The 19,220-nt window shown below is 42.3% G+C and overlaps 1 protein-coding gene across 1 annotated transcript; it reads right to left on the bottom strand.

The window, feature by feature from the left end:
* Positions 1 to 3,506: 3,506 nt before the first annotated feature.
* On the bottom strand, positions 3,507 to 18,821 carry fhdc1 (FH2 domain containing 1). The gene is made up of 11 exons (XM_008296994.1): positions 17,987 to 18,821; positions 16,153 to 16,214; positions 12,455 to 12,557; positions 12,213 to 12,298; positions 11,359 to 11,459; positions 9,902 to 9,972; positions 9,123 to 9,230; positions 8,391 to 8,461; positions 7,111 to 7,228; positions 6,751 to 6,915; positions 3,507 to 5,648 (listed from the first exon to the last, which is right to left on the bottom strand). The coding sequence occupies exons 1-11, from the start codon at positions 18,491 to 18,493 to the stop codon at positions 3,507 to 3,509; spliced, it is 3,534 nt and encodes a 1,177-aa protein (XP_008295216.1). The 5' UTR covers positions 18,494 to 18,821.
* Between the last annotated feature and the right edge of the window lie 399 nt (positions 18,822 to 19,220).

Below are 19,220 nucleotides of genomic sequence, written 5' to 3'. Positions count from 1 at the left end.
AAATTCCAGCTCTGCCGCTGGAAGCCACAGACGAGCAACGTAAAGGGCAGCCATTGTGATGCTCAGGGCTGTTAAAGGGGAGGCAGCAGGGGGCATTGTGGGACACACAAAGCAGGAACTTATTGTACAAACTGAGGCCACGTTGCTAGAGAGGCATCTCAACAGCTGATGAAGTCACAAAACTGTTGCTGTTAATACGTCGATTTCTAATCACGGTTTGAATTAAAGTCGGTGCAAACAACTGAACCTCAAAGGGAGACTTTTTTCAACATTGTCTGCGTGATACTTCATTTTTTTTGGTTGCCATTTTTTTGTTTGCAAGGTTGATATGCGTAAAAGAGTGATTCAACAATCTGTGTGATTTTAATCTAAAGGCAGACATACTTTTGAAGATCTTAAATGGGTAGAATAATCAATCAAACAAGCTTTTTCCAGAGCTTACAACCTTGTTCAACTGCTTCAAACACAGTTACGAATAAAAATAATGCTGGTTGAAATACTCATTTTACCCAAGTAGTCTCATTACTCGCTAATGTTGAAGTGATCTATAATCTGAGACAGCTTTCTTTAAATAGGGTGGACATTCTTTTGACACGTAAAAAGCCTGAAAACACGATTGCTTTGTTGCTACGACAGATCGCCATTAAATGAACACAAATGTTTCTGCCAGAGTTAAACCACTTTGTGTTCTAGTTGTGTGAGTCCTTGCTGTTCGTGGATGGTTTTAGGTGAACAGAAAAACAATATTTAAAATCAAAAAGCTGTCGTGCTGTCGCTTAAATCTGATCCTGGAGAAGTGATGCAAATAATCTGAGTGTCAAAATGAAACTATCTTGGATGTTTAACGATACAAAGAACTGTAAAATTCGAGAACGACTGCTGCGTAAGCTCTACGTTACTTTACTTGATGCTCCGCGACAGGGGAACTAAATTTAGGCCACACACAGACTCGTCACACTGAGCCTTTTGTGTCATCGGCTCATCAGCCTCATTTGCATCACAGAGAACAGGAAGACACCGGCAGCATGTCAACACCCTGCAGGTCGGGCCTCCCAGCCGCCTGATGACGCTACGGTCGCTTTGAAATGTCTGCGCTCACACGTGCTCTGCTGGCCTTCATCTTTTTTTTTTGAATGCTATGTAAACATATCGATAGTCAGAAAATACTATGTCTTTACATTATGTACAAAGTGAATCACTAACCAGCGGAGTCACTGTTTCAGCTCGATGTGATGGAATGTCGGAAAAGTTTCTACTCTCCTGTTTGCGGAGTCTACTGGTGGTGGATCGGCTACATTAAGCTTTAAGGCAATGCAGTGACGCGAGTGTTGGAGCCATCGAGGCAATGGCACGATGCAGTTTGAAAGGCAAGTGGTGCAAAGTGGTCGACGGAGCGGAAGTTGGGCTTCTTCGTGTTTTGCTATTGCATTTGAGCCGTTGAGCTAAGGTTCTGGAACTGTGAGCCTTTGAACGATACTTGAACAGCTCTTAGGAAGCCAACTGGGTGTAAAAAAATACTTCAGAATGTTTTAAGGGGTTTCTCGGGGTTTGCTCTTTTCGCACAACAAAAGAAAATACATTCACTTACATGAAAATACTACAGTTTTACATCAATGTGGACAAGCATAACTGCTACCAAGACTTTTCTATATTGTTTCACAGGCAAAAGTGAAGACATGTTGTTTTACACCAGACAAGCTGAGCAGCACGTATCTCAATCATTGCTGTCGTCTTTGTTTGGACGAGTAAACAAAGGTGGGAGATGAGCTAAAATCTTCTATTTGGTAAATAGTCTGGATTTATTTGGAGCAGAATATAGTTTTCAAGAAATTAGAAATGTGAATGAAAGTACATTTATAGCTCCTCTGGTTCATCAGGTGTTTTTGTCCAGACTGATGCAACGCTGTAATGTTTGATAATTCCATACCCGCTTTAGCTTTTTCTCTTTCTTATCAATTCTGCTTCACATTTTTTCCTTTACCTTGTTATCCGTCAAAAGGTAAAGGAAAAGTGTTTCGAAAAAGACATCAAACGTCATTTTTTTTGACTAATCTAACGCAACCCAAATGTCATTAAAAAAATGCAATGAAAACATAAGCTAAGCTAATACATTTTTGATATTATTTTTGTGATACACAAAATGAAAAACGTCATTTTCTAACTCCGTGGATGGAAAATACAGTCTTAACTTAAAGGGCCGTTTTGTGTGAGCATGTTTTCATCCAGATGGTTAACAGTGCCTTTGAGATTTCAGGAAACCCCTTTAAACAGTGACAAGTGTTAAATTACTCTCTGCGGGAATCCATTTTTTATAAAACTAGCTGAGTCGCTCTGTGCTCTTGAGACTGTAATGGCAATACATGAGAGCAACGAACTGGAGCTCGGCTGAATTATGACCGTTTAGAACTGCTGCTGCTGCAAATGATTCTTATCATAAAGGCGCAGGCTGAGAGAAAACACAAGATGACAGCCTTCACAGTAGAAAAATTAGATCCGACTGTCAAAATAATCTCATGACTTGTGATATTTTCCGTGTGGTTTCAGACGCGTTCAATGCTTTTCTTTCACAGCATTAGCGTTTATCATGTATTAGCCTAAATAGGAATCGTTTCCTACGTGCACGTCTACTCCAAGATATTATGGAGGAGTTCTAACACATTTACAAACTACTGACACATACATAAACAGGGTACGAGGAGTACCGCGGTTGGTATACACGGCCGTAATATCTGTGACTTTATATATCGTAGCAACATTAATATACCAGGATTTTGTAAAAAGTGACACTGCAGTTATTTTAAAACTGGTCAGACTTTGTCTACATCTTCATCATGCAGAACCAAACGAACAATTCTACTTTTTTCTGCTGGTACAAGGCCACTGCGATCTTTGTGAGGTATCGAAGCAAAGGAACCACAAAGCAAACAAAGCACTGTTAGTCTACAGCAGAGAGCGGCCAAACTAAAAAGACACGGTGACAGCAGCAAGGGAAGGTACAATAAGTCTTGTAACCCTGAATGAAACAGACACTGAAACTCGGTCTCAAATTGTCAGAGCTAATTAGCAGCATCACATAGTCAGTAGTGTTGGACATCGATATCATTACAGACACTTGCACATACAGTACACAGACAGCTAAGCAGGCAAAAAAGCTTCTGTCTAAAAAGACCAATTTGCCATTTGTCAGTTTCGTTAATGCCCCACCCCCTTAGAAAAAAAGGAAGTTGTGAACAACTGATTTGTTTGTACAAACAAAACAAGAACATGTGGAGAAGTTCATTGCATCTTGCTCTTTGCAAATCATTAACCTGATACAGACTCAGCTACTGGATTACCCTTAAAAGGTGAAACACCTTCATATGTTTTTCAGATTGTTGTATTTCGCATGAAATGAGAGGATAACTGCACTGTAGATGGGCAAGAAGAGCAAATGCCAATTTACACCAAACGCAGAGGAAACTTTGTGTCTGTCTACTTGTCTTTCTGCAGTCATTTTACGTTTGGTTTCACTTCCAGCTCGGCTTGGAGCTTCTGCTGGACGTCCCCAAGTCTTTAGGCTGCAAAGATTTCTCAGAAAAGCTGCTAGTCTTACGAATATCCTCTCGTGTTGCAGGCGGAGGTGGGGTCTCGCTACGGTAGGCGCTACGACTCGCCGCCTTCACGCTTTGCACCCGTCGCAGGTTTGTCCCCGGTAGCCGCTCCTCGCTGGCGTGAGCTGTGGGCGACGCCCGAGTCTGCTTCGCGGAGGTTTGTCGACCTAGGAGCGAAGGGCTGCGAGATGGGGTGGAGGGGACGGACGGGGGGCCCAGTTCCTTCTTGGTCCTGGAAGACGAAGATACAGTGTTACGGGCAAAACTGGGCACGTCGGAGGTGTTTTTCGCACTGAGCGTGTGCGAGCTGCTGTTCTCAGAGGAAGCCGCAGCCTGAGTGTGAGTCTGGGCCTGGGCGAGAGCTCTCATGGTGGAGCGGCACATCTTCTCCTCAGGCGCAGGCTTGGGGATGTTCCTCAGGGGTTTGGCGCTCGGCTTGTGGATGGAGGCTTTCCTCGGCATCGAATCGCGTGCCCATCTGGAAATGCTGCCTGTGAGGCTTGCTGCCCTCTGCCCTTTTGACTCATCAGGAGGCAGACTGGAGTGTCGAGGAGGTCTTGTTGTCTTCTCGCTCCTCCCTCTCGCCGGGGTGCTCTGGTCACGGAGAGGCCGGCGTGCGTCTCCATTGTCCACTGAAGGTCTCTCTGTTCTCTTGTTGCTTCCTGTCCTGGTCAGCTTGCTGATGGGCACAACTTTCCGCATGCCCTGGCTCTCGCTGCTGGTCAGCATTCGAACACCACGACCGCTGCTGCACTTAGTCGGTTTGTTAGCTTTGTTCTTTGCTTGCACCGGTTTCCTGCCGTTTCTCTGAGCGTCTTTCTCGGCGCCCTGTTTTCCTTCAGCGGTGTCACAGCTCTCCGTGTCCCACTCTTCTGTGGTGGCGGACGGGGTGATGGACGCTGTGTCCACAGATTTCAGCGCTGAGAGCTCACTGGTTGAAACAGACTGGTCGTTGGGAGACATGGACTCCAAATTCGAAGACAGAGAGCTTGGATCTTGTTGCGTCTCCTGATCTTTGCTACAGTCAGTCGTTCTAAAATGAAGTCCGTCTTTTGCTGACGAGCTTTCAACCTCAGAGTAGTCCAATGTGACAGAGCAGTCTGTTTCTGTGCAGTCTAATATGTAAAACACTGGCTTCTTATTAGATACTGAAGTATCTAGCGGGAGGGGAGTATCACAGGTTGTTGATGAAACTGTGCTGTAGTCCTCGTCTTCTTTCTCTCTCTCAGGAGAGACCCCAGCCTGTGTGGGAGGATCTATTTTAACTTTGTCATGTAAAAGGTTTTCTAGAATCTTTGGAGGTGACCGTCTTTCCTTTTCCAGATCTGTCACCACAACATCCCCCTGGTTGACAAAGTGCATATGATTACTGTTATTGTTTGGACTCGGCAGGTCAAAAGCTTGAGGACCTCGAACTAAAGTATGCTTCTCCACACTAACATTCATGTGGCCGGTAATTGTTGGGTTGGGGAGATGGGCAGGCTTCTGAAAGACACAAAAGGGACGAGGCAGAGCACTGCCCTCCGACAAAGATGAGTAATTATTGTTATTGTTGTACGGGTCCTCATTATCATTGAGTCCAGAGGAGGAAAACCTGGCCAGGGGGCTGATTGGTTCAGTTTCTGCGTGTGGAGACGTCACTTGTCTGTCACAGCCCAGCTCACGGTTGTCGTTCTGGGATAAAATCCAGGGAGTCGTCCTCCTCTGGAGAGCGCGGCCTGACCGAGGTAGGCTGTTAAACTTGGAATAGTCAGTGGGATTCCCAGTGCTCCCAAATAGCTCAAGATATCCCTGGAGCTCGCGATCTGCTATGGAGGTCATGGTGTGCCGGTGGCGGCGGGCGCTGGCAGAGCGTCCCAGCGGGCTGTGTGGACTCTGAGACCTCTGCTGGAAGAAGTCCAGAAGGCCCTCCTTGGTGAGCATTTCCACATCGTTCTCGCTGCTGCTGCGACCAAACCCGCCGCTCTGATCTGCACCCGACCACGCAAAACGCTTTTCCTCCAGTTCTCTGAGGCGACGCTGTCTGGCTGCTTCCTTCAGCTCGCGGTCCATGTTGTCCTGAGAGAAACAGAAAGGAGGGAATTTTACAGAGTGTGGAGCACACACAACAACAGCATCACGCCAGACTAGAGGGCATCATGTCAAGCAGATTTTTACCTTGATTTTCACCCATCTTAAAGGAAATTTCAAAGTTATTTGAACACAAGGTTCTCTTGATCACGTATTCACAAATAACACAGTGTGCACAATTTCTTTTGCTATGTAAGCAGAACCTTTTATGTTGATTGAAACCTCACCTGAATCCTTTTGACTTAATAAAGCCAAAATAGTTTCATTGCAGTTTATGATGCCAAATTTAGTTGCTGTACTCGAATCCGTCTGTCTGAAAAAACTGAATGCTTCAAAGATCTGATTGTCAGTACATCCAATGGCAGCAAGGGAGCATCAGGAAAGGGTGATCTCTGGCATGCATTAAGTCAGCGGTCAGCATTTTAATCTCACAGAATACTGGAGTTGCTGGTCTACTGATGTGTGACTTCTTGTGTATTGACTTGTTAATTCGTTACTTTGGATCTGAAGACAGTAACGTGAACAAAGTGACCGATGGAGGAAGTGGTAGGCCAGTGTTCTGTGAAGAAAAACTACTGTTTTTGCCACTAGAGTCTGGTGGATTTGGGGAGAGCAATATAACTGTCTCACAGTGAGGTAAAGCTGTTGAGATCTGAAAGATAGCATACACATAAACTGAAATAGATTTTTTTACTTGGGCCTATTTTCTTTAGGTGGCTAAGATTAATTTTGCTGAACACTGCCGGTACGTCTCCAAAGCGTACCGACTGCCATCTACTGCAGGTAAAACACTGACTATTGATAAGTGCCCCGTACAACCCCACTTCAAAGATACCAATCTATGCCTATAATGTGCCCATGAGATTCCCTGGCAATATAGATCACACAACCACAAAATTAGAGCATAAAGTCATTCTGGATGTTCTTTGTTGTATTTTCCAACAGAGTTTGGCTAACCTCTGCAAAATCATCACAGTTGTCTGCTCATGGCTTTTCTATTTTGTGTTGCCAGATTTCAGCCGTGTTTTTATTCCAGACATGACAGATTGCCAAATCTATAGGTCAGAATCGTCTTTTCCCTCACACTGACCTTAACGGCTTTCTTGAACTTAATGCAGAAGTCTTGAAAGATGCGGAAGCATTCATCCAGCTTGAAGGTGTCCTTATCTTCGCAAAAGAAATCGATGAGAGCGTTCCCCTCTTTACGCAGATCCAGTCTGCGTCTCTTTAAGTCCTGCAGTGTCCGTGCTGAACTCTGAGACGGGACATCACACACACACGCACATACACACACACGTGTACATTTTTTATGTATAACGTGCTATCCACTTTTATCGTTGTGATTATCTACAGCGCTAGAGTCAGCAGCTTCTGAAATATAAAATGGCTTGAATCCAACTGTCTGTGTCTGTGTATATAATGTATTACATAACGGCTGCTGCGGCTTCACCTGCAGAAAAGGCTCCAGCTGCTGCAGTAGCTCCTGGTCTCCTTGAACCTTCTCCTCCAGGGATTTGATTCGGACATATAAGGAGGAAAACTCCACCTCAATGTTTTCCACTGAAATTCTACATGAAAACAGCAGAAAGATCAGGGAAACATACTTGTGCTCATCCATTAAATTACAACACTGCTGGCTGCAACCAGCTATTATAATTCTGCTTAGCATCACTGCATATGACAACATTTTGCTGAATGCACTGTCAGACTGTCAGCGGTGAAGACGGGACTGCTGTGAGACATGTTTTTACATTCTGTATCCTGAGGGAGGGCGGAGGGGAGGGCTAATCTTGGCTCTGTGCTGCAGGAGCTGCACTGCCACCTCACACAGCGATGACCTTGTGAAGCTGACAGAGCCTGACAGTCGCAGGAGTCGCACTGTGCTGCGAACAAGACTGTTTAAGTGCAGCACTTAAGTTTGATGTCAGTTTGGGCAATGAGGCTGGACTCGGCTGTATCAATGAAGATATAACACCTTCACAGTCTGACTCCCATTCAAAAACGATCAGCATCTCAGGAAACACCAAGTCAGTCATTATTTCAATGAGTCATTATGGTCTCAATTACTAAACTGGGCCCTCTGGTAAGTGTGCAGATGGTCGTTTTGGAAATTACTGCTCCATCTTTTGAGCTCTTTGATGTCTCCTGTATGGCTGCTGATTGATGACTGACAGCTTGCCTGGTGCTTCCCCTCACTCCTGAAGTCATCCTCTAGACTTTAGGAGCAGGAAGTTACACTAACAAGACTCAAAAAGATGCTGCTATGTGATATTATGTTATGTTTAATGCCCTGTTAGTACAATGTACAGAAAGTAGCTAATGTTTTAATATTAATATCAGTAGTGTATTATAGTAGGCGAGGGTTAAAGTCTAATGTAGTCACTTTTTGCAGCTGATTGAAATATCCTTTAAATATCCGTCTAAATGTTGCATTAATTTCACCAGCTACATGCTTGGCTGGTACCATACATTGGGTATTTAAGAGCTTCTGTGGTTGTAAACAACACCAAAGGGGACTAAGAACCAACACAATGAAGCCAAGATGCTGAAAAATCTTCTCTGTGGGTTTCACTACATACGCTGATGCATTCCTCGTAGAGTTGTACCTTCCTAGGCTCCATCTTCTTAGGACTACAAACTGTAATATTGTTCTTGTTTAAAATATGTGAGAATGGAGTTTAACTCTTACTGGCAGAAACTTTATTGCCACAACTTGTTCTCTTTGTTTACCTGGCTGCACTCTGGACATCCTGAAGGTTCTCTGGAAACTTGAGCAGCTTCTCGTCTTTTTTCTTTGCCTCCTGCGTGTGTACAGACACATTGAACAATTCACATCCAAATGTTTGGTGCTCTCCAAGGCAAAGTGGCATAATTGCTGTGCTGAGGGAGTAATCTTTGCTGGGTTATGTAACTGCTTGGACAGCCACTCTTGGCTCTTTTCTGTTTCCTGTCACCATCTGCTGTCCACCTGCCCCCCTGTGATCTCAGCGGTCACACACTGTTTTCTCAAACACTGCTGCTATGAAAGATTTACATGAAATGAACTCTCTGACTGAGAAATAACTGTCTTCTACACATTACTGTATTACTGAAGTTTTGTCTGATTAGACTATGGAATTTCTAGAAATAGCAGCGACTTCTACAATTGTTGTACTATAAAATACTTCAGTGCATATTGCTGTTATTTACTCAGGTAAGAAACTGTGCTAAAAAAGTGAATTCTGTATTATTGTTCTTACATAGAAGTAAAAACAGCACAGGTTTGACTTAATGCAACTCAATCAGTAACCCTGAACCAGACAGTAACTGCATTTCAGCATTGAAAGCTGAAAAGGCTGAAACCACATCACATCAATGCTGATGTGCCTTCATTGTCATTTCTGAAACCCCACTTTGCTGTGCTGTATTGTGTTACACAAGACAGAGATCCTAATGGTATTGTATAAGCATAGCTTCACTAACCATGGCCACAAAATGCAGCAGGTTCATTCCTGGCTTGTTGGCCTTGGTGTCAGCCAGTGAGAGGAGGGATGACAGCTTGAATCCCACAGCATTTCCTGCATAGCCGCCCTGAGAGAGGAGGGACATTTGACAGAGGGTAAAAATGAACTTTGTCACAGAAAAACAGCAACATGTTAAAGGATAAGGGTGCTGACATATGAGTATTCTTTTCTGATGCAGCTTATTACTCCGCAAAATATAAGACAGAAAAAAGTGGACTGTATTTTTCAGTCTAAGATCAGAGGATTGATGCCAAAACTTTAGCCTGCACAGAGCTAGCGGGGTAGCTTAGCTGTCCACAAAGGCTGAAAACAGGCAAAGACTTCACTTGGATTTGTGCAAAGATAGAAAACTCCTTCAACCAGTACTTCTGAGGATTTAAAAAAAAGTGAAATAATGTTGTAAGTGTTGTGCTTCAGAAGTGCTGGTAGGCAAATTTTGTTAACTGTGGTTACCATCTCTAACACATGCACCATTTCTTTTCCAAGTAATAGCATTAAACTACAGCTGTGTAAGGAAATGACTTTGCATATGACTGTAACAAAACAATACATGTGTGACCTTTTCCTGAAGAGGCATTTCATCAGTAGGAATGAATGCAGCAGACGGCCACAAACAGATCAGAGAAGTTGGAAAGTAAACAGAAACATATATCCATTTTTTTTGGTGACAACAATAAAGACATGTTTAATTCAGATAACAGAGTGGTGTCGATGTTTGTGAACTCCTACAGCTCTTACAGCGTTCATGATGTTTCCAGCCTGCAGCACCAGATGCAGGATGGCATGTAGCTCCTCACAGCTCATCAGCTCTATAAGAAGAGATCAATATAAACGCAATTAGAAGCTCCAGAGCACATCGCAGCGACTCATTACACACTATTTCATTTTCACTTACACCTCCCATACAGGAAATCTATCAGCAGCAATAACGTGTACATTCCAGATTCATCAGAAGGTAAATGAAATGTCTTCTTTCTGTCTGAACATCTGGCCTGTTAGTACTAACTGTAAGGGTAAATGTTAAACACAGCTGAAAGATTTAATTAAATTGTGTCATAAAAGTTCCACTTAATTGTCCCATGCGGTGCTTAGCTGATTGCCCTGCAATGCAGCGAAAAGGTCACGGTGCTGGAGAGGGGGATTTTAGGAACAATCCAATACGGAGAGGCACATAGTGTGACTCAGCTAAAACGACACTGAGGCTCAACTAACGGTCGAAAATAAGTTGAAGAAGTTTCCTGCTCAGTTCATAAACAGCCAGAATATCCATATATTATGGATACAGCATGGATGAGCAAGAAAATGTAAATACATCAGTTATACTGTCATAATATTTAAATGTCTGCAGCACTGGTAGCTAAAAGGTAGTCTCCTTAGACTTCTAATTGGCACTGCATTTTTACTGCTTCTGGTTAGAAGCTAAACTGCACTCCACTGTCTTAATACTTGTACTGTGCGTGCAATGACAATAAAGTCAGATCTAATCTAATCTAAACGTGTAATATAAATATAAATGTGTGCATAGAATATGTATGCATGTGAGAATGAATTTGCATGTTTGGATGAGCACTAATCTACCCTCAGTCATAATTCTGAGAGTGTGACTACATCTAATAAAAGTAACATTTAAAAACAAAAACAGGTATGCACTCTCTTTGTGACTGGTAATTTTGCCATGCTAGCTTGGACCAGGCTGAAATATCAACAACTTTGACATAAAAAAAGTTTGGTGCACACATTCATGTCCCACATAAGATAAAAATCTTTGGGGAAACCTTCCATGTATTGCTCAGCTGCTAGCACTGCTGTATTGTGTTTGACATGTTTAATTTAAATTTTACACGAGTATTAAAAATGTTCTGCTCTGCTCAGCAACACCGAGGAGCCTGATTTGAAGTGAAACTAAACAAAAATTTTGGAAATGTTTGCAGTCGTTTATAGAGAATGATGCCATTCAAAGCGTTTCATGTGGATTTTAAAAAAACAACACAAAACATGACACAGCCTTCTCTTCCAGTCTGTCCTCACGTCGCTGTTTCTCAGGTGACATGTTCCTACTTTTTGTTCATCACCGCTGACAGCTCAGATTTCTGGGTCACCTGTCTGAGCCTCTGCGCGCGAGAGTCTGTGTGTCTGTGTGTGTGTGTGTGTGTGTGCATGTGTGTGTGAAAACAGCACAATTTGTGTGTTACTACCTTTAGTGGCGACACGGACGACATCAATCTCATGTCCCATCACTGCACAGCAAGGGAAGAACTCTTCGCGGAGGACCATGGCCTCGATTCGAACCTCGAACCTGTCAGAGAAGGTGCAGAGGGAGTGTTTAAAACTGAGATGAGAGTCAAAAGGGTTGACTCAGCGTGCAGTCATGATTGTCGACAAGTGAACAGGAGGCATAGCTAATGGAGGTTAACTTAACATATCTTTCTGGCAGTAAGAGAGGACAGATTGCAACACATCCAGATATCCATTCCAACATGTTTTCATCATTATCTAAATGCTAGGATTCACTCTAAATGATTGACTTTTGTTTGTTTAATTTCAGTGGACACATGCTGTGGTTCAGTCCAGTAAATCTCCATTTCTTTCTCCATCATAACTCCTGCTGTGACTGCATCCTCTGAAATACCACTTGCATGTGCTATCATCCCCTGCTGTTAGAGAAAATAAAATCTGAAGTGTGTTAGTCCTTTCTAAATATAAATATCAAACTATGAAAATGTGCTTTTAGTGAAGTGAACTGAAAATAACATGCTAGACTCTTTATACGTGCAGATTTTAACATTTAAAGGAAGGCAGATCAAAATTACACACAACACACACTTTTTCCCAGTCATATTTGAATATAGTACGAATGAAATTGAGCACTTCTGCTCAGTGAAATTCATGAGCGGCACCAGTTCACTGGAAAATCCCAACAAAATGATGAAACTCGGTCCTCTGTACAAGATTTCAGCGTAAACCTTTCATCTTCCACTGACTGTCAAACTTCTGACTTCACATTTCCCTGTGATCCAGGCGGCGTTTGTGACCATTGAAATCAACTCACCGTGGCACCTGGATCAGAAGGTACATAAAGGAATCAACCAGTGTCAGCTTGTCTGCATCGCCTTTAAACGCCTGCAGTTTCTTGATCTGCAGAGAAAATAAAAGAGAAAGAGGAAGCTCAGTAGGATCTATTACTCCGATTCACATAAACTGTCTTTTATCAGCAGCTTTGGTCTCCCATTCAACAACATTATGCTATTCATACTTTGTTCAAACCCCACAGACAATTAGACAAACACAGACCTCCTCTACATCGGGCAGGAGCTTCAGCAGGTCTTTGAGCAGCTCTGCTCCGTAAATCTTCCCTTCTCCTCGCCGTATATCTTCAACAATGGAGCGGTTGGATCTGAAAGAGGGACAGTTCAGTTCAATTAAGTTCAATGATAAATTGCACAGGTGCTCTCTTTTTATTGCTTGCTCCCAAAACAGACAAAAGCATTAAATCTAACTGTGCCTGAGAGAGTCAGATGTCCCCATCTGGTTTGGCTCCATCAAACAGGTAAAATAAACCAAAACTAATGACACAGACAACGTTATGAGCAACACAATCAAACGGATCATTCTCTCCAGTTTATACAAACCTTTTTTTTTTTAAAGCATCTTTTTTCTAGCTTTTATATTTGAGGTTGTAAACTGACTGAAAAAATCTAAAACCCCTGCAGAACTGAACTCTAAAATTACAAGCATCCACAGTAGTCTCTGCTGTACATGTGCATTTATTAAGTGTATGAAACTCATTCATCATGTCTTCTCAGCCATGCTTTGTTACTTTCGCTGAAGTGAATTCATGACATTTCCAGGTCTGTAGTGCTGCAACACGACACCCAATTACGTAGGAAGACCATAAGAAAACCTTCACGGACAATATCTAGTAAGTTGACACTGCAATATGATGCAATCCAGCACAGCAGCTCTGTGATAAAGATCAGCTTTTACAGCGTTTGTGACGCGTTTTGTTGAGAATGTTTCAAATACGAGGTTGTTCAAGTCTTGAGGCTGCAGCTTGTTGTATTTGATCACATTATCCTCTAAGGTACAGTTACTTGGTTCATGATTTCGTGCTTTGCGAGGCTGACAGCATTGTAATGGTATAGCAGAGCATGAAAAAAACAGTTCCATGTTGTTGGTGATTATTTTTATTTGACCTCTACTTTTAAATTATCTTGTTAAAAAAATACAGAGACTGTTGTTAAAACTAAATAAAAATCCTGATTGAAGTCTTGGGAAAGCTTCTAACATTTTCTATAGAGAAAATAAATCAGACATTTACTTTCTGTTTTTTTTTTTTTCTTTGCAGAGATGTAAAGTGACTAACAGTTAAAGCGCTTCAAAGGCTTGGACTGGCACAAAACTGTCTCGGTTGAATCATCGCCGGTATGAAAAATGAGCCTCTGTGTTAAAAATATCTGGTCAAAGGTGCATTTCTGTGTATGTAAACATCATAAGAGAAGCGTTCTGCTGCATGTGTTGTTAACAACAACGGAATCATTTAGGCTTTACTGAGTAGATGATGAAATATTCAGTAGTTTAAAGCGGCTACGGTCAATATTTTTAAGGTAACAATGCATTTAATGACAATGTGAAAACAAAACACAATGTCGAAGGCTCACACTGATGAACGTACACATAAATGTAACCTGAAACTGCAGAACACTCAGCTTCATAGAGGTTTAATGTAAAAGTCATCATCTAACTCACTCTTCTCACCGAGTCATTTTCTATATTTATATATTTCCTCATAGACAACAATCGCTGATGAACACAGTAAAGCTAAACACTCCTTTACCAACACTAAATATTAACATATATAATAAGATGTGGACCTCAAGAGCCGGTGGAGATGAAAACCAGAGTTAAAAGGATGGTGAATGTTGCTATTAAATTCAGCAGGAGAACACAAACTTCAGATCAGTGAATGATAATGTTGCTCCTTAACTGTTGTGTGTGCAGGCAACTTGTATTAACATACAAGATGATGACATGTGTTCATAACTTGTTTCCATCGCACCAAAATAGCCAAAGTTATCAGTGCTGCAGGTCCATCACACACATCCAATCTGTTAAATGAGGATGGACACACAGTTTGCTGCTCTTGTCCAGCTGAGAAACTCACTTGACACTAAAGTGATTTGAATCAAAAGCCACATCTGGAGCAGCTGGGAATTACTTTCAGTTTGTCCTTTTGGAAAAAAAACAAACAAAAAAAACAGGAAAAATATCAGCTAACTTTCAGATCCTGGGCCAGTTTTAGGCAGCAATGCTGTAATTATATTTTGTGAATGAAGTAAATTTGATAAAGCTCTGATTCCTCCCTCTGGCTGGTGTGTGGCACGCTGCTGCTGGTGGACACGTGGTATAAAAGACAGCTGAGGCTCAGTGGTAACATAACACTTAGAGCCATTCACAGAGCAAAAATACTAAATAATGTGATTTCTCAGAGGCAAGGCGGAAAAATCTGAAAGCTAAAATAACTTCTGGTATCATCAATTTGCCAAGTTAACTTGCATGTTTTAGTGAATTTTTGTAAAAGAGGTTCATGCGATAATATATTTTGGTCCAAATGTATTCGATTGTGCATCATGATGTGGTGAAAACTGACTCAAAGCGCCTGTAAACCCAGGAAGGATTGTTCTGTACATACAGGTAACACAGAAAAGCAACAAACAAACTAAACACTGGCTGTGATGAAGTCACTGCTCACATTTGGTCTTGACTTAGTACAGTATGGCGCACAGTCAAATGCCATTAAAATACAGTGGGGAGCAATGCAAATGGACCATCATGCAAACACAGGCCTCACACACTTTTTGCACACTGCCCCAGACTACTTACGTAACGCAGTACTGAGTCCAGTCGAACACACCTTGAGACTTCCTGAACCAATTAATTCTAAACAATGGCGCTCTAAGAAAGCCTATTAGAATAACTGACACAGATTTTGACCCTAATCTCCCTCAGTTATAATGGATTTGACAGATTCTCCTCAGTCAGGCACCAAAACACCGACTGAAGCTGAAAATGTTTCACTGTTGGATCTCATGTCTCTAAGGCCACAACACAAACAGCTGAAGAGTCACATAGGGAGGAAAAAGAAGCCACAAGGAAGGATAAAAATATATCCGATATATTTTCCCCTAATTTAAAGTTGAACTACCTTTCACTGGAGTCCTAGTTTACTTAAGAATGAGTTTTTGCTCATTAGGCACACAGAAAACTGTCACTGCCATCCTATAATAATGCTCAGATATTTCTTTTTCATCGGTACTTGTGCAGTTAACTTGTCAGCTAAATAAACATTGTGTAGGTTTACCATCCTCCTTCTGTCAAGACAGATTGTACCAGTACTCCTTCTGAACTCTAACAACACAATTCTTTTGTCTTTAATGAACAAAAAAGCTGAGATTTATTACATTTCTCCCACAGAAATATCTGTATATGTGTAGAGAAAGGAATGCAGGGTCTCTCCAATGTTGTTCTTCCTCACACAGCACTAGATCTCCATCCAGTTTAATTAGTTCTCCATATTTTGGACCAAACCAGCAGCATAAAATATGCATCAAAAAAACATCCAACATCCAAACAGCAAAAGCGTCTCAAATTAGACATTTGTGTGTGCTTTGTCAGGAGTTTACTAACAAATCCATATCCTCACACCTTCATCAGGCGAAATGTTTCTTCTAATTTATAGCTAGTTAATAGATTTTACCTGATGACAAAAGCAGCTGTCAATAAAACCATTAAAATGTCGAACGACGGGATAGGGAGAACACAATCAATGCCAAGATGCACTGAATCTGTTCTGCAGGCACATGTTGGACTAATAAAGTACTAGGGGTATTTAAAGTTGTTTTTCTTTAATTTGTCACCAATCTGTACTTGCTTATGCTCCATGAGGATTTACGTAAGCTGCTTTTCCCTCAGGTAGCCAGTGGAAGACTTACTTCTTAAACTGCTTGAGGAAAATGCCCACATTCATCCCCCTCTTTGAGTCAAGAATGCTGATCTGAAAAAAAAACAAAAGTGAAAGACATTGTGATGATACGGGATTTAGCAATTGTGGGTAAACAAACACACAATAAAACACATTTGTACATCCCCTTTATGTAGCACTCCTGGTTGTTGTTGCTAGTCACACCTACATTCCCACTGGGATGCTGACGCTCCCCAGAGCCACACGTGTTCACACCTCCTTCACTAACAACGGCTTGAACTTACTTCCTGGACCAGACTGTACAGTACAGTATGTATATGTTTAAAAAGGTTCCCTCACAAGGTCTAATTACAGCATGTAAATGGCAATTAGACACTTCTATGGTTTCAACTAAAGACGGTGAGGACAGGTGAGGCGAAGATGGAAGCAGTAATGAATCCATATAATTACCCTCCGGACGCCAAAACCCAACCGCAGGTTTGAAAGGGATGTTGTCGTTAAAAAACACACAAAAAAAAACGAAACGCCAAAATGACACAGAATTGTTGCATTATGACCTTTCCACTGGTCCTGGATCAATTAATCTTGTGTAATGTGCCATTCGGTCAGGAAGGTTAACCAAAGTTTAAAATTGTGACTTTTTTCTACATTTCATATTTAGAAATTCACCAAGAATAAACCATTTACACGAACCAGAGTCTGTAGAAAAGTAAAAATGCTGCTCTCTTCAGCACAATTAGGCATTCATTATACATACAGACAAAAGTTCTGTAACTTTTCGACTGAACTGCAGGCTGTGTTTGCACAGTGCAGGTAGGAGACGGAGCTGAAACTAATTAAAATGTAAACACCATTTTTTTAGAGCCACATGTGGACAATTGGAAAAATGTTGTCCATGTTGATTCAAGGTTTTTTCAGTTTTTGTAAAACAAGCCATCATAGAAATTCAACTTTATTTGTTTTTATGATTTATGATATTATAACTTTGTTATGTTGCACAAAAGACACATTTGACTTTCCGCCATGGCTGTGTTTTTTCTAATAATAACAACAACAACAACAACAACAACAACAACAACAATAATAATGGCCAACAAATATCCTAGAAATATATCTTTTGTGGTCATTTCACCTTTTCAAAAATGTCATGAAGTTATTATGCAGAGATTGTGGTTTCATCTAAATCGAAAACAGGAGCGTTCAGTAATTTCTCAGCTTTTCTCTGCAAACTGCTCAGGTTCTGAGTTTTGACCAACGGCAGTCAGTTCATTGTGTGAGTTATTCACCGAGCTTCCTTCACCTCACGCAGGTATTGCTTTACAGTTCGCATGTTACTTTCCAGGAGTACACAATGATGCAAGCATGCTTTTGTTCCGTTTATGAACACAAATGTTTTCTTTTTTTACAAACAAAGAAAAGCTGTAACTTAGCACGCTTACCTAACTCGTCCCTGCAGGGATACCTTGATACAGTAGGAGCACAGCAGAGTTATGTACTGCAGCTTTGTTATTTATGAACGTGGGACTTTCACATCGGTGGTGTGTTCAGGACCTGAGGCAACCAGCATGGGTTGCACATGGTTGTTAAACAGCAGCAGGATATGTTAAGAGGTTCTACGTGTCATGACTTCATGTTTTGACGAATTAATATTAAATTCAATCAAATAAATCTAACCTCATTTTTCAAACAAAGAAAAAAGTAGTGACCCCCCATCTGTCAGCCATTTGTACTCACTGTATTTAGCTGGGATCCTTTAGATCAGTAAGATTCAGGTCTGAACTGTGATCACAAAAGGTCATTTTTAAGGAGGACCTGTCGCCATCAATAACTGTCCCTTCACTCACCTCATCTTTGCTGCTCTCCTTGAAGGAGCGTGATCGGGATACACGAGCTGAGCTTCCAGTCGTTGGCGTTGACCCCCGTAGGCCTGCCGCTGCCTCCTCCTGCTGCCCGAACAGCTCCTCCACAGAGCGAACGTCGATCTGGTACTGCTGCTGCCGCACCGCCATCGTCCAGATGTTTGGCTTCCCGCGCACCTTCTCCTCTGGGATCGGCTTCCAGAAGAAGCTGCGCACGCGGCGCTTTTTCCTAAAGTTGTGGTTGGTGGACGTGGTCGCTGGGGGTGGAGGGGGCGGCGGTGCCCCTGGAGGTGGGGGCGGGAGGGGAGGAGGCGGTGGAGCTTCATGCTGGGTGGCGTTGGGGGCGTCGCTGAGGGAAGGCAGGGTGGAGTGAGTGCGTCCGGACATGGAGGATGGGTCCGAGGTAGTGATGGAGGATGTGGTGCAGCTGCTCCCCTCGCTGCTGCAGCTCTCTGGCTCATTGGTTGTGGATGGACAACTCATAACAAGCATCACAAGGATGAACAGTCAGCATACGACCGATGCTGAACGAGTAAAGCACACAAACTAAAAAATAAGTACGTCCTGGTCTTAGAAAAGGACTTCCGAGGAACTAATCTGTTTTCATATTAGTGCATCACTTCAGTCTGGAGAACATCAAAATGCTGCCGTGTGCGTCCCTCACTTCTTGAAGAAGGTAAGTGTCCCTTCATCTAGTAACAATGAAGGGAGCGTGTCCTTTGATTCTGTCCATCTCCATCTCTCAGCTGGTCATCCATCGCACTGAGCAGAGCCTTTGAAGGTTATCTCCCAGGGGAAGAGAGTGGGGGGCGGCGATGGCCATGGAGCTACGAGGGCAACAAAAACAACATAGGACAGGATTATACAGAGGTAGTCATGCATGCCGTCATGGACAATCTGGAATGAGAGGAAATTAAGGGGTGCGACAGATCAAAAGAGAAGGGGTACCCAGTCAAAGAGGCTCACAATGAGGGAAATGGCAAATCCGATTTTTTTCGATTTTTGAGTGGCTTTGAAGTCGGGCTCTGGGGTGTATAATGGCCAGAGACATGACACACACAGATTAGCTTCAGTTACACAGTTTGGTATCTTTTTAAAACCGTTCTCATGTCATGGGCCACTAAGAAAGACAACGAATGTAACTGAAGATAAAGAAAAAAGAGGAAAGTCCACAGAGATCTTATTTTATAATGTCACATGCAGCTGTTCACTGTTGGTT

Source organism: Stegastes partitus, unplaced genomic scaffold, assembly GCF_000690725.1.
Source record: "Stegastes partitus isolate 25-593 unplaced genomic scaffold, Stegastes_partitus-1.0.2 Scaffold1175, whole genome shotgun sequence".
Taxonomy (NCBI): domain Eukaryota; kingdom Metazoa; phylum Chordata; class Actinopteri; family Pomacentridae; genus Stegastes; species Stegastes partitus.
This window is presented reverse-complemented; position numbering and strand designations above follow the sequence as displayed.

What these genes read in the sequence shown, in the direction of transcription:
- fhdc1 (XM_008296994.1), bottom strand. Translation starts at nt 18,493, where the DNA reads ATGCTTGTTATGAGTTGTCCATCCACAACCAATGAGCCAGAGAGCTGC. An exon ending in CGTCCGTGTCGCCACTAAAG is followed by an intron (nt 9,973 to 11,358) that starts GTAGTAACACAC and finishes CTCTTCTTATAG; the next exon opens with AGCTGATGAGCTGTGAGGAG. An exon ending in GATGTCCAGAGTGCAGCCAG is followed by an intron (nt 7,229 to 8,390) that starts GTAAACAAAGAG and finishes GTTTTCATGTAG; the next exon opens with AATTTCAGTGGAAAACATTG.